Genomic DNA, 14,826 nt, shown 5'->3' with positions numbered 1-14,826 from the left:
CGCGTGTGTATGTGTGCTGCTGATGCTTGGCCATGCGCAATCTATAGGGAGTCGAACAATCGACTCACCGTGCCCCCTTGCCCTTCCGCTGCCACGCAATGTGACGAGCATATACTAGATCTCTCTCCTTTGCTTCTCACTTGCCGCTATGTCGAGGATATGAGGGTAAGAGTGGAAGATGAGGCGCGTCTCCTGCTTCCACTCGTTGCCGAGGGGTTCCGCTATCTTCTCGACCTTTGTCTTGCTAGTCGCTCACACGCCTCCCCATCCGCGTGCCGTCTTCTCACCGCGCACGAACATAGATGTCTGCGCAATCAAATGTGGAGGGGACGGGAGATGAGGAGGCGACGCTGCACGACGTGCATGAGGGGGAGAGGCGCGGGGGTCCGGAAAGACGCGAACCACCGCGCCAACGGAACGAGCACACAAAAGCAAAGGAGAACGCTACACAGAAACCCATACGTGCCACCCACGGGGAGGAGGAGAAGCACACCCGCCGCATCACCCATTGAGCGTGCACACGCGCGCGCACACACAGGTAGGGCAGAAGTCATGTTTCGAGCGACAACATACGAAAAGAAAAAAAAATGGCGAGAGGACTAGAGATGCGTATGGGATTAGGGGGAGGGTCGTATGCGACTCGGACGCCACCAGCTTTCACTCTGTTGCCTAATCCACATGACACTCCGCATTAGAAGAACACTTTCCGTTGCGATCTCACCCACAGTACTCCTCTATCTCCTCCTCTTTCCCTTTTCTTTTTTTTTCAAAGACTCGCATCGTGCGCGCTTCACTACTGCTGCTCTGGCACACCCGATTCCTGGTTATTGTTAGCGCTGTTCGGGGCACCAACGTTGCCGCCCTGTGCCGGGCTTTGGTTCACCGGGGAGCCATTGCCCGCAGCGCCGCCACCGTTGCTGCCGCCAGGGAACGACTGCTGCTCCTGCAGACTCTCGTGAATGCGCTTCAGCGTCCAGTCGAAGACGTAGTCGACATGGTAGCCCTCGCGCACAAAGAGGTCGCGGAACATGCGCTTCAGGTACGAGTAGTCGGGCTTGTCCTCGAAGCGCAGCGCACGCACGTAGTTCATGTAGGCAGCAAACTCGCTGGGGAAGCCCTTGCACAGCAGCTCCACCGGCGTCGTCTGCTTTCGCTCGGAAATGCGGTTGTACTTCTCCTGCTTCGTGTGGGCCTTCAAGCCCTGCCATGGCAGCGACCCACGAAGGAAGTACATGAGGATGTAGCCGATGCCCTCCATGTCGTCACGGCGGCCCTGCTCCACGCCCATGTGCGTGTTGATACTACAGTAGCGGGCCGTGCCGGTCAGGCTCTTGCCCTCCTTGTACGGGATGTGGGCGTGCGTGCGGGGGTCACGATACTTCTTCGCCAGCCCAAAGTCGATGATGTACACGTGGTGGCCCTTCTTTCCGGTGCCCATGAGAAAATTGTCCGGTTTGATGTCGCGGTGCAGAACGCTCTTGCTATGCACAAACTCGATGCGGCTGATCATCTGGTCTGCCAGCATCAGCGTCGTCTTCAGCGAGAGGCGGCGACCGCAAAAGGAAAAGAGGTCTTCCAGGGAGGGACCGAGCAGTTCAATCACCATCACGTTGAACTCACCCTCGACGCCGTGGTAGAACATCATGGGGATGCCGACGGCGCCGCCGCCGCTGCCGAGGATGCGATAGAAGCGCGACTCATACGTGAGCTGCGGGTGGCGCGTCTTCACCTGCTCGAGCTTGATGGCAACTGGGTCTCCCGTCTGAATGTTCGTGCCGCGGAAGATCTCACCAAAGGAGCCGGAGCCGATCTTCTGACCGATCCGGTAGCGGTTGCCGACGCGCAGTTCCACGTTCATGTTTGTGCTGCAAAGCGCTTGCTCGTGTGTGCGCCGCTGTGCGCTTCTACGTTCAGGTGGGGCGTACGGGCAAGAGAGAATAGGATAGCGAAACGTCCGCTACAGCGCTAGTCAATCTTTTCCTTCTTTTTACCCGCTCTGCCCTAGAAGAGAGAGGTATCCTTGTGTGCGATGTCCGTGTGGGGGTGTGTATCAATGACGATGCCTCTCTGTCTATCTGCGTGCTTGTGCCTCGATAAAGTGCTTGCCGACGCCGCAAGAGAGGGAGAGAGACGGGCACACAGGTGGAGCGGCACAAAAAAAAATAGACGAAGGTGGGGTGGAGGAGGCGGGTCTGTCGCAGAAACAAAGTCGCTGCTTGCGCCGGTCCGTTGGTGTTGTTTTTCTTTGCGTTTTATTGTATTTTTGTTTGCCCCCTCGTCTGCTTGCTTGTGTATGTGTGCCGGACCACGCCAAAACGTAAAACAAAAAAGGGACGGAGGTGGGGGGGGGAGCTCAGCGGGTGGCAACAGGCGAGCTATAACAACAACACGAACGGCTTTTTATTGTTGTGTTTTTTTTTCTGAACAGGAGAAGGCGCAGTAAAGAGAGAAACTACGTTTGCTGTGGAGGGAGCAGGGAGGTAGGGAGGGAAGGTAGCGAGTCCAAAAGTCGGGTGATGGGCAACATGAGGAGAATGTCTGAAGTCGTAGGTGGAACCCGCGATGGAAGTGGATGTCCTTAACGCCACTTAGGGAGGATTCGGCATTGTACTTGAGCACGTATCAGACAAGGAAGCAGGAGGGAGAAAGTGCTGGTTGTGGTGACACTTCCCTCGCTCCTGCTAAATGATCACCTCACGGCCGTTGGAGATTTGGGGTGGGGTGGCGGCGGACCGCTGAGCTTCTGCTGCTCTCGTTGTTTTACTTTCGCTTTGTCCTTTTTCAGCATAAAGCATCACGGCCCCTGATGACGGGGAACACCCCAGCGTGGCATCAAAGGGTCCAGCACCCTCACTCTGTGTGGGGAAGCCAAGCAGCCCTCTCCCCCTTATCCCCCCCTCCTGCGAATGCCGAAGCACCGCTGGCAGTGGCAGGGTCAAACGTCTGCGACACAAGGGAGGGAGGGGGTGGCCAGTACGATTCATTGCTGCTGATGTCGGCTGGCCGGGTCCTCGACGGCGTGGCGTCGGAGCGACATGCCACAGCGAACACGCGTGCGCCATCCACATGATAGGCAAAGCGTCAGCCTGACTCGAGCGTATCCCACACCCGGCCCTCACACTGCCTGCTGGTGCGGGGGAGCCCTGAAGTACCCCTGAGGGGGTAGCATTTGGGCCGGAGGCCGTGCTCCAATGGCCGGGTCAGCGCACTGCTGCACTGGCTTGTGTCTCCGGCTGCTTCGCACCAGGCGATATGGACCCTGTGGCAGGGCCGGGGGCAGCAGAGTGGTGTTCGACTCATGTTTTAAGTAGAGAATGCACACGAGCAGAAGCGAGGCGCGCAGCAGTGCGCCTGCTGGGCAGGTGAGCAGAGAATGAAACAAGAAGGGAAAACAAAACACCTTAGCGATGACGAGGAGGAGAGGGGGGAAAGAATGCGTGAGCGCAATGCTTCATACACCTTGTGGAGCAGCGGTGTAGAGAATGATGTGGGTTGTGTCGGAGACCGGGCGGGACACGCCCAGGCAGACATACGGATAAAACGAGCAGCGTTTCGAGACCTCCTTCCAACCAAAACAACAACTGCAAACGAAAGGGAAGAGCAGTGACAAAAAAAAACACACAAAGACGCATACAAGTCAACCACCCGACGCCCCGTTGCGCGCGCACGCAGACGTGAGCCGCACCGTACACAAGTGAGAACGAGTGGAAAGGAGAACAGGGAAGGAGGCAAAGAGGAGGGGGAGCAATGCCCCCACAACGACGACCCCGCCGCGCCGATGGCGCGCGGCAGAACGCTACTGCGCTCTCAATCTTTCTCTCCTTCGCACTTTCGCCGCTGCTTCACTTTCCTTCGACACCGGAGCTGTCGCACCTTCGTCTTGGGGGCACTCCGGAGTGCGCCCGGGAAGAGGTACGCGGCCGCGGGGAAAGAAAAGGGGACAGAGAAGCTTGGTCTATGATGATGAGGCGAAGAACTAGGCAAGGCGTCAGAGGGAAAGATTGAGAGTGCGTGTCAGTGTCCACCACGCTATGAATGGCCGTGCGCCCTCGGTAATTCCGTCGAGTGGGATGTGCGTGTGCGCGTGCGCGGAGGAGCGTGCGAGTAATGTATGAGCGAGAGAGGGCAGAGAGGGAATGGAGGTGGCCGCGTGCACACCGGTGAGATCTCTCTCTCTCTCTTTTTCGCCACAAAAGAAGATGCCGATAAACGTTGGCGTATCACTCCGCCCATTCACTAACAGGCTTACCCATCAACGAGCACAGACATACACGCAGACACACGCACACTACTTTTGCTTCTTTCCACGCTTCGCTGGATTCTTTCGCTGCCGCGTCGTGAGTGTCTCATACATGCTGCGCACCGTCCAATCATAGACATAGTCTTCCTGGTAGCCCTCTCGCTCGAAGAGTCGGCGAAACATGGAACGGAGATAGCCGTAGTCAGGGCGGTCCTCGAAGCGCAGCGCACGCGAATAATTCAGGAATGATGCGAACTCGATGGGCAGTCCTTTGCAGAGCGACTCGACGGAGGTGCTCATCTTTACGTGCGCGATTAAGTTGTACTTCTGTTCCTTCGTTGCCGCCTTCAAGCCCTGCCATGGCAGCGACCCACGAAGGAAGTAGATGAGGAGGTAGGCGATGCCCTCCATGTCGTCACGGCGACTCTGCTCGGCGCCGAGGTGCGTGTTGATACTACAGTAGCGGGCCGTGCCGGTCAGGCTCTTGCCCTCCTTGTACGGGATGTGGGCGTGCGTGCGGGGGTCACGATACTTCTTCGCCAGCCCAAAGTCGATGATGTACACGTGGTGCGCCTTTTTGCCACGCCCCATGATGAAGTTTTCGGGCTTGATGTCGCGGTGCAGAACGCTGTGAGAGTGCACGAGTTCGATGAGCCACAGAATCTGGTCTGCCAGCATCAGCGTCGTCTTCAGCGAAAAACGGCTGCCGCACTTTTCATGCAGATCTTCCAATGATAGCCCCATCAGCTCCATCGCCATCACGTTGAACTCGCACTCGGAGGAGTATCCGAAGATGGTTGGCATGTAAGCGGCTCCACGGCCTTGGCTCAGAAGGGTGTAGTACCGCGATTCTGAAAACAGCTGCGGGTGGGACGTCTTTGTGCACTCTACCTTCATGGCCACCACTTCACCGGTTCGGGTGTCCACTCCCAGGAAGACCTCGCCGAAGGAGCCGCCGCCGATGCGGCGACCAACGCGGAAGCGGCCACCCTGCACCAGGCAGTTCTCTAGTGAGTTTGACATCTTGCTCTTCCACTCCATTTCGGACACTGTATGATGGATGTGTAGTAGTGATGTGTACTGCGCCTTGCCGATGTGCCACGACACCGTTACTTCTCTCTTGCTCTCTGGTTGGCGGCGGGCTTTAGGAAAGAGGCGGAAGGACGACGACGTGACGGGAGGAAAGGAGAAGGCGGGGGGGGGGCAGACGTCCCTTGTGCAGCACGTCGGAGAGTCGTTGAGTAGCCCCTCCTCTCCTCACAGAGAGTCGGCAGGGGTGATGGTTCTGCGCAGAATAGAGCTACAACGCACTGAGTCAGGAGGGAGAGGGGTGGGGGGAGGGACGAGGAGGAAAGTCGAGCAACGATCATGTGAGAGGCGGGCCAACCACATGCATACACGCGCAGCACAGACACACTGGCGTACATTTTCTCCACGGGCATTCTGCCTTCGTCCCGCGTGTGGACGTGCACATGTGTGCTCCGTGTTTCCGTTGGTTGGCTCCGGTTCATTTCCCTTTAAAAAGCCCTCACTTTCGCTTTTCATCTTCTCTCGCGAGCTGCCGTCATGCAGAGGGATGACAGCGAGAGGAGGGGGAGGGAGGGCGGGGGGGGGCGCGCGCGTCACACACACACACACACACACACGCATATACGCACATACAGGCAGGCAGGGAAGACCTGCTGTGCTGCGTCGTCACGGGCTCCAGGGATGGCGGGTGCGAAGATGTAATGGACACGATGGTCGAATCTCCATTTTCTTGTTCGTTTTTCTTTTCCGCATCAGAGCACAGGGGAGGAGGAGGGGGGGGGAACACGTGAAATCTGCATAGGGGAGACACACAACGCCATGCTCGCAGAAGAAATGTAAAGCAAAGAAAAGGCAAGGAGAGAGGTGCTGGAGAGCGGCGTCGTCGTCGAATCTCCTTTCCCTCGTCTCCGACCAATGCCGGCATCGGCAACGCACGAGCTCACACATAGACACACACTCAAGAGCATACGCGCGCACACACGCACGCATGATAGTTATAACACGCAGAGGAAGACGTGCGACTAGCACAAGGTCCCACACGCCACATCGGCTCACTGCACGTCTTCCCTCACGTCTACTGCTTCTTCCTGGCTCCCGGCGCGAGAGCTGAGTCGGATGGCGACAGGGGGTGGGGAGAGGCAGCATTCGAAGAGCCACCGCTCGCAGGCGGAGCATCGCCAGCCAAGCGTCGCCCTTGGCCCTGGAAGGCACGATAACCCTCCACCCTCCTCTGTGCTCCTCCCTCGTCGTCTTCCTCGGCGTCCTCTTCGTTCTCATTGCCTGCTTCTTCGGACTGCCGCCGATGGCGATTCATGAGCTGCCGCAGCTGCTCACTCAGGAAGGCTTCCTGCTGCTCAGGTGTCAAGCCCTCCATTGCGACGCGCTTGCCATCACTATCATTTCCGGCTTCGTCGTGACCATCCTCGGCGATGAACTCAGTAGAGCCGCCGCCGAAGTAGCGGTTGGACTTCTTGCCCTGTGCCCGTTGCTCGGCGTCCGGCTGATGGCGAGACGAGGACGACGACCCAAGTCCCTGTTGCGTCTGCTCTTGCTGAAGGCGTTCCATGGCTGTCTGCCGCTCTGCCTCCTCGTTCGCCGCCAGCATTTCGGCCATCGAATTGAATGTACGTCGTTGCCGCTGCGACTGACGTGTGTCGAGTGATGAGGAGTCTGCTGCTGGTCCTAGTGCTCCGCCTTGGTTGCCGCGAGCACCAGCAAACATTGCCATCAGAGAAGAGGCAGCGTTGACGAGCATCTGCCGTGTGTTCCCTGGCTGCTGCTGCTGCTGCGCCCCTCTGCTCGACGCATCGGGCGACGCAGAACCGTCGAGCGACACGACACGCAGGGCACTGGATCGACCGAGTTCCACCTCCTTCAGCGGCAGCGGCTCATCCGCCTCGATGCTGTACCGCCTCGGTGGGTAGGCGCATACAAACACGAAGTTGTCGTAGCCTAGAGCGTCTGCCACGGCAGGCCGGACGTCGTTGCGGAGGGTGGCCACGGACGGGTCCAGCTGCGCCAGGTCCAGCGTCTTACCGTTGGGGAGTGAGCAGCGGAGTCTCACGGAGGCGGTTGTGCTAGCCGCCGTCGATGCTGCCACCGAGGCTGGATCGAGTGCCGATTCCGCTTTTGGCGCTGGCGGCGCGGTTTTGGCCGCAGCGGCAGCAGGCGCCGGGGTGTCTTCAGGAACTTGCCAACGGCACACGTCTCCCTCGCACACGTATTGGGTAGGCCGCAGGGCGGGTGTGGTCGCTGCCGCTGTTGCCGGTGCAGCAGGCTGCGGCGGTGGCGGCGCAACGCCGTCGAAGTGCACCTGCACCACTGTGTTGCGTGGGTAGTCCTGCAGACGTACCTTGGCAGCCTCCTCCCTCGTCGCTACCGTCACCGCCGTTGCCTCTGTTGAGGTTTCTGACGGCTCGACCGTAAAGGTGAACTTTGCTCCAGGCTTTGGCGGCGTGGCCCCGTTCCACGTCGACGCCGCCTGCGCCTGTTGCACCTCGTGCTGCGCCCACTCAAGGTGCTTCTCTACCACCCGCCACACTGTCTGAAGCGTCATGCTTGAGGTGGTGATAATCGTCTTGTGTGCTGTCCTTGCCGTCGCAGAGGTAGTGAAGGACATAGGAAGCCCTGCAACGCGAATCATATGCGCTGCTTCTAGTGCGTCCGAACTGCTTGTCCCCTTCGCCCGCTGCGCCGGCACCGCCACGATCGGTGCGGTTGTTGTGGGCTTTTCACCATCGGCTGTCGTCCTCGTCGTGGCAGCGGGGTCCCTGTGGCACTGCTGAGGCAGCGGTGCGGCACTCAAGTCGGAGACGGGTGAAGCAGAATTCGCCCGCTGATGCGCGCGCGCATACTCGCGGTTCATGGCAGACACGGTGGTCGAGAAGAAGGAGAGAAGCTCATCAGTGCCGCCTGAGGCCGTCGCTAGAGAAGTGCGCACTTTGGGCTTTAACAGCCCCATCTGCACGCAGCTGTACACGCTCTGCGGAGTCAGCAAGCTCCCACTAAGCACCACCGGTGTCATGCCTGCACTCGGCGGGAAGAAGATGTGCACACGCGGCAGTGCAGTGTCAGGGGTACCTGGTGCCGCCGGCACAGCATTCGAGAAGGCGGCGTAGTTCGGTGTCTCTGCCTCGATGAGGTGCAGCAGCGTAACGGAGCCGAGGCGGCTCTCAAGGAAGGTGACGAGCAGCGCCTCACGCTGTGCAGCTCCGCCCTGCACCCTGCCTAACGGGAAGTCTGGGACAAGAGCGAGCTCTTCGCCATCTGCAAGTGCCTGCGCCATCAACGACGCATTTGCCGCGGCGGCTGCCGTCAGGTTTGCTGGCCTCATAAGGTAGCCGAGGGAGGAGTTCGCCGTGGCCGCGGCGATGTCGGGGGCCGTGTGCGACGTTTCGACCGAGTCGGAACCCTCGAGGAAGAAGCTGCTATTGGACTGAATCGTGGTCATGCTGCGCGACGTAGGCAGAAAAGAGTACCTCTGGCCGGCAGCACTGCGTCCACCTGCCACACCACTGGTACCGCTGCCGCGAGTGGCCTCGTCTGCGTTATTCAGAAAACTGGGCAGCTTGTCGTACAGAGCGACGATGAGCGGGTACTCGAGAGAGACGCACACCGCCATGGCGTCTTCGATTTTATCGTACTTGTGCAACATTCTGAGACCCTCCGTCCCCTACAAAAAAGGTGTTGCTCGCGTGTTGCGCTGGGTAGCCGCGGCGATTGAGGCGACGGCGCTGATGGACCTTTATGGTCGTGCTCTCTGGCGGGCAGACAGATGGGTACTATGCGATTTATGGAGGAGAAAGCGGAGGGGTGGGGTGGGGTGCACGCACTGAATAACGCGTCGTGGTGCCGGCGGAAGCCAAAGAGAAGAAGGGGCGGTGGGGGAGGGGGGGGGCATAAAAGAGGGCTCTCATGAGTGTGTGTGTTTGTGTGAGGCGGCGGACGTGTGTATGTGCCCGTTGTTGAAGCGAATGAAGCGCCAATGTGGAAGAGTCATGGGGAGCATCAGAGAATTAGAAGGAGGGCTTCGCAACGCGTCCGCAACAGCAACTATAAAACCTCTGCGAGGAGGCCTGCCTGCGACCTCTGCTCCGAAGGGGCAAGGCAAGCGACGCTCTGCCTCGCCGATAGACAGAACCGTGCTTTTCTTTTTGAAAGACAGCAGCGGGCATTCGTTTGTTTCCCCTTCCATTTGGTCAGCAGCAACCGCCAAAGAAAGACTTGCATTCATGTGCCTATGAGCGTCTGTGCACTTTTTGCACGGCACTTCGCTCTCTCGCTCTCTCCGGTCATGCCGACATGACGGTCGGGTCACGCGTGCTCCTAGTGGGTGCAACACGCAAGCTACAGAGAGTAAGGGTGCGCTCGTGTGTGTCCGTGTGCATGCGTGCCTTCCGGTTCCCTTTCTTTTTTTGCTTTTTTTTGGTGTAGACATGTACGAATCGCCAAACGCGCGCACCATCACAGCCGCCGCTGCAGCAGCAGAATCAAGGGGAGGGACGATACTTGTGAGGCAGGAGTGTCTGCTTTCACAGAGAAGCACGCTCATAGACATGCAGACACACTCACCCGCAGAAAAATAAAACGGGTGTAGGCGCATCTTTGTTCACACGATGCAAGCGGAAAGACACCGCAGGAGCACCCCGTGCTGCTCGCGCGCGAATAGCTGTACGTTTTGCATGTGGGTATGCGTGCACGTGTGGCCCTGACGGCGAGAGAGTGCAGAGTAAGAGAGGGGGAGGGGAGGGGAGGGAGGAGGAGACAATTTACGGTGCCAACTCTCCCGTGAACGCTTTTGGTCGCTTGTAGGGGAAGAGGATGTTTTGCGGTAGGGGTCGTAGTCTGTCGCCGTGACGGAACTGCATATTGAGCGTCGCCTCTCCAGCCTCCCTCCCTGTAGCTGCTGTCACAGATGCTGGAAGGTGAGCACTGGAGGGCATGGCAGCGCGCACGGTGCATCCGTGCCATGGCGTGTTCTGTTTTTGACCTCGTTTTTGGTATGCTCTTCTGTGGCAGATCTCGGCGGTGTGCCTCGCTGCGACCCAGCTTCCTGTTCTCTCTCCAGTCGCATTGCCCCCCTCCCCTCCCACTGTTCCGCTTGCGCTCATGCGTTTCGTGGTCTCGCACTTCGAGACATTTCACCTGCTCCTCCAGCGCACGTGCGCACACACACAAGCACGTGTATGTGTCGGCACTTGTTTACTCGGAGGGAGGGGATAGGGAGGTTGCAGAAGCGGACGTGGCGACGCGTGAGGTCAGAAGTGAGAGGCAGAGCTGTGAAACTAGAGAGAGAGAGGTGGGGTGGGGGCGTGGGAGCGGGGCGAGACGATCACCGGCGAATGCGCACCCACCAGCGCATGGACACCAAACTCCAAGCGGCACAGCCACAAGTGGGTGTGTGGCGCACGATGCGTCGCGGAGAGGGGGAGGGGGGAGGGGAGCAAAAATCAATAGAAGCACAAACTATATACTGAGCGTTTTCTGTCTTGAAAGTCTTTTGATAGAAGGCGCCAGGCCCCTCTCCTCTTTTTCACTCGCACGTGTGTGCGTATGGGGCACACACACACCAATGCACGACAAGGGCGGGGGGGGGAGAGCTGTGCGAGCATGAATGTGTATTACCTACGTGGTACTGAATAGGGAGCAGTACTAACGAGTGAGGAGGATACGATTAAAGTTGTCTGCTCGCGGGCACCCGAAGAGAAAAGAAAAAAGAAACACGCCGGGATGGGTGCCCTGATGGAAAGGCACACGTGAATGGAATTGGCCCAATGAATAAGACATACACCCCAGTGCCTTGTGGGAGTGATGTAGGCGGACAGAAGATGGCAGTCACACAGCACGTAGCAATAGACACACACACACACACACACATAAGCGCGGACGCAGAGGGCTGACCAGCAGCACAGACACCGCGCCCTCTTCGTGTAAAGGCGCATGTGCCTCGCCCTGCGTGTGTCTGTATCGATGCATGTCCTCACGTAAGTGCGCGTATGCGCCCGTGTTCGCGCTTCCACAGGCCGAGGGGGATGTACATGTGTGGGTGGCGGTGGGGTGGGTGCGGAGAGAGAAGATAAAAGCATCGTTCCTTTCGATGCCAACTCACATCTTTGAGCTGCAGTCGACGGTTAACTCGTTGAGCATAGTCTCGGTGAAGCGACTCTTGCCACGACGAATGATACAAGACGGGTACTTGGGGTAGTGGTTCGCACCGTCCGGGAAGTACTGGGGCTCGAGTCCCATACCCGTCCAACGCGCGTAGCGCTGGCCCGGACCGCCGCTCGCCGGCAGCGGCTTGTTGTTCGCCGTGTACACCCACATGCATGGGAAGGTCGAGTACACCTTCATGCAGATGTTCGTCACCGGGCTCTTCGCCTCGGCGTGCAGCATCAGCTTGCCCTTCTCCCAGCCATCAATGGCGAGGGGGTGGTCGTAGCCGCACGGGTCGCGGTCGAGCAGCGCCACGTCGTTGATGCAGTCGCCAATCACGCGCCCCTGACGAAAGTCGAGCCCGGTACCCTCAACTGACAGGAACTCGCCAGTCGGAATGGCCATGCGGTCCGCCTCGGCCACCCGGCTTGCCGGCACGCGGAGCCAGTGGTTGTGCACGCTCTGCGGTTGCTCCCACACGGCGTTGCACTTGCCGTTGCGCTCTGGGATACCGTTGAGGTTCCAGTAGGCGTGGTTGAAGATGTTGACCGGGGTGGCATCTGCCGGGCTCGTCTCCGGGATGTAGGAGTCGTAGTGCGTCTTGAGCACGTTCGGCTTCGTCCGCTCAATCGAGTACGTGACCTTGCTCACCAGCTCAGCAGGGAAGCCGTTCTCCATGTGCGCGCTAGTGTAGTTGAAGGTGACGCCGATTTCTGTCCCCGTCTCCGAGACGACGAAGCCCCAGTGTTTCTTGTTGAAGGCGCTGTGTCCGCCATGACACGTGTGTCTGCCAGCCATGTTCTTATCGGTGTGGTAGGTGACACCGTCAAGCTTGAAGGTGGCGTGAGCCACGCGACCGCCACAGCGTCCCGCCGTCACCCCCATGTAGTCGGTATCCGCCTCCGTCTCAGCGGCGCTCTCCGGAAAGGCGCAGTTGATCTCAATCCACTTCTGCCGCTGGGGGTGGAGGACCTGCACTGAGCTGATAGTGGCACCGAAATTGGCGAGCCCGACACGCAGACAGTCCGTCTTGAGCCAAATCATTTTGCCCGCACCGAACGGGCGCACCTCAACCTGAAAGGGCATGACTGCTTTTTTCTTTTTCGTCGTTCTTGGGTGGGAGGTGAGGTGAGTGGAAGTGAACGAGCTCGGCAGCTATGTGTGATGATCGTGGCGTTTGTTCGCGGAGAAGGGGGCGAAGCGAAGGTGACCCGAGGCGCAGCAGCGGAAGAGAGGGACTGGAGAGCGAAGTGTGTCCCGTGGACAGTTCAATCTCGAGAGAAGAGTGGAAAAGGTAAGGGAATTGGGTGCGACAGTGTCGAAGCGAGGAGGAGGATGGACACGAGAAGCGAGATAGGGAGAAGATGCAAGTGATGACGTCGGTGAGAGCGGGGAGGGGGACGAAGAAGGGGGGCCACAAAGGAGTGCCGAGAGCGAGAGTGAGTGATCGACAACGCGGGGGCACGCGTGTGACGCCGGCCACTGCAGGGAAAAACCGCGACAGAAAAGAGGAGCGCCGATCCCGTCACTCAACAACGCACGGAAAGGACGTGCCTGGTCGACTCTCTCACACGCAACGCGTTCGCCTCTCGGTTAGGATGAGTAGCGTGTACGCTTCCTCTGACCCTCGCTCTTGTTCTCATGGCCTTTTTTTCTTTACTGCCTGAAGGGCTGCGCGCGAGTCACCGTGCGAATTGCGTCGTCAGGAACCGCATCATTGCGTCCTTTTTCTTTCGCTTGTCTTAGGCGGGTCCTGATGCTTCTGCGGTTTAGGCGTGAGTAGGTGTGTGTGTGTGTGTGCACTGGCGTGCTTTAGTGTGACGTATTGAGAAGCACGACACACGAGCACACACATACACACACACCTCTGCAAGTTTTTCACCGCTCTGAGAGGACGTTTTTCAGGTCCCCGCGCTCAAGTACACAGCGGAGGCAGCAGGGCAGAAGGGCACTTTGGGGTGGAGGGGAGTGGGGAGAGGGAGGGTGCTCACAGAGCCCAGAAAATACACTTCCCGCGGTAACACATCTACTTGCGCACTCGTGTCGCAGAGACACCTGAACTTGCCTCGCTCGTCTATCCGCGCTCATCGCCTCTCTACAGAGAGAGAAGGGACACTGTGACAGGAGGAGAGATGATGACTTAGCGGCGAGCGCACACGTATATGTGTTGCCGCGGCCTAGAGCAATAAGCGGCGACGTCCCCTCACCAATTTCGTACCTTTCCTTTTTCTGTAAAATTTTAAAGTGCTGATATTCTGCGATAAAATGCAAGTCGAACACCACTCTGCTGCCCCCGGCCCTGCCACAGGGTCCATATCGCCTGGTGCGAAGCAGCCGGAGACACAAGCCAGTGCAGCAGTGCGCTGACCCGGCCATTGGAGCACGGCCTCCGGCCCAAATGCTACCCCCTCAGGGGTACTTCAGGGCTCCCCCGCACCAGCAGGCAGTGTGAGGGCCGGGTGTGGGATACGCTCGAGTCAGGCTGACGCTTTGCCTATCATGTGGATGGCGCACGCGTGTTCGCTGTGGCATGTCGCTCCGACGCCACGCCGTCGAGGACCCGGCCAGCCGACATCAGCAGCAATGAATCGTACTGGCCACCCCCTCCCTCCCTTGTGTCGCAGACGTTTGACCCTGCCACTGCCAGCGGTGCTTCGGCATTCGCAGGAGGGGGAGGGATAAGGGGGAGAGGGCCGCTTGGCTTCCTCAAAAAGGGACAAAAGGGCTTGGGTGGGTGGGCGAGGGGGGCGGAGCTGGTAGAGAGAACTACTCTTCGATGATATTTTTCTTTGCGTGCATTGCCCCTGTATGCGCGTTGCCATTGCCTCCTCGAGTCGAATGAAGCAGCCGACCTCACGTAGAGGACACTCGCACACACACACAGAAAAGGAAGAGAGCAAGGAGGCACGTCCCCGGGGATAAATGTAGGCGTATACAAAAGGGTGAGCTTGAGCGCTAGTGAACATCCAGGCAACTGACTCGGCTGCCCTTTGCAGATTGAGGAAGGACCTCGCGGGGCGGGGGAAGAGCGAGAGGTGTGGAGAACCCTGAAAAATGGGAGGAGAAAGCTAATAGAACATACACACACGCAGAAAGGGTTTTGAGAAAAACACGGTGAGAGCACATGTCACGAAACGACGCGTGCATCACAGAGAAAACAAACAAAAAAAACGGAAAAAAGCACCTCAGTAGACGTGCACCAACGCGGTTGTCGCGTCGCTAGTGATGGCTGCGTGTGGGGGAAGGGGAAATGGTGTGTATGTGTGCGTGCGTGTGGGTGTGCGAAGGGAGACCTGAGGAGGGGGGAGGTCCAACGGAGACAGAAGGCGAGGCAGCGGAGAAGGAGCGAGAGCAAGAGCACAACAAAAAAGGTAAGGCCAAAATTACGTGTGCGCTCACTAACG

General features: G+C 58.7%; 4 protein-coding genes across 4 annotated transcripts; all 4 read right to left on the bottom strand.

Annotated features, from left to right (window-relative positions):
• Nucleotides 1–793: 793 nt before the first annotated feature.
• Nucleotides 794–1,858, bottom strand: LMXM_34_1010 (putative casein kinase; the record flags this gene model as incomplete). Its single annotated transcript, XM_003879049.1, has 1 exon — nucleotides 794–1,858. One exon carries the CDS (start codon nucleotides 1,856–1,858, stop codon nucleotides 794–796), a length of 1,065 nt encoding a protein of 354 aa, XP_003879098.1.
• Nucleotides 1,859–4,288: 2,430 nt separating this feature from the next.
• Nucleotides 4,289–5,263, bottom strand: LMXM_34_1000 (putative casein kinase I; the record flags this gene model as incomplete). The annotated part of the gene is made up of 1 exon (XM_003879048.1): nucleotides 4,289–5,263. One exon carries the CDS (start codon nucleotides 5,261–5,263, stop codon nucleotides 4,289–4,291), a length of 975 nt encoding a protein of 324 aa, XP_003879097.1.
• A 1,081-nt stretch (nucleotides 5,264–6,344) lies between these two features.
• On the bottom strand, nucleotides 6,345–8,924 carry LMXM_34_0990 (conserved hypothetical protein; the record flags this gene model as incomplete). The annotated part of the gene is made up of 1 exon (XM_003879047.1): nucleotides 6,345–8,924. The coding sequence occupies one exon, from the start codon at nucleotides 8,922–8,924 to the stop codon at nucleotides 6,345–6,347; it is 2,580 nt and encodes an 859-aa protein (XP_003879096.1).
• A 2,450-nt stretch (nucleotides 8,925–11,374) lies between these two features.
• LMXM_34_0980 (aldose 1-epimerase-like protein) lies at nucleotides 11,375–12,508 on the bottom strand (the record flags this gene model as incomplete). The annotated part of the gene is made up of 1 exon (XM_003879046.1): nucleotides 11,375–12,508. One exon carries the CDS (start codon nucleotides 12,506–12,508, stop codon nucleotides 11,375–11,377), a length of 1,134 nt encoding a protein of 377 aa, XP_003879095.1.
• Between the last annotated feature and the right edge of the window lie 2,318 nt (nucleotides 12,509–14,826).

This window comes from Leishmania mexicana, chromosome 34, assembly GCF_000234665.1.
Source record: "Leishmania mexicana MHOM/GT/2001/U1103 complete genome, chromosome 34".
Classification (NCBI taxonomy): domain Eukaryota; phylum Euglenozoa; class Kinetoplastea; order Trypanosomatida; family Trypanosomatidae; genus Leishmania; species Leishmania mexicana.
The sequence above is the reverse complement of the archived record's forward strand: the minus strand, read 5'-3'. Positions and strand labels throughout refer to the sequence as shown.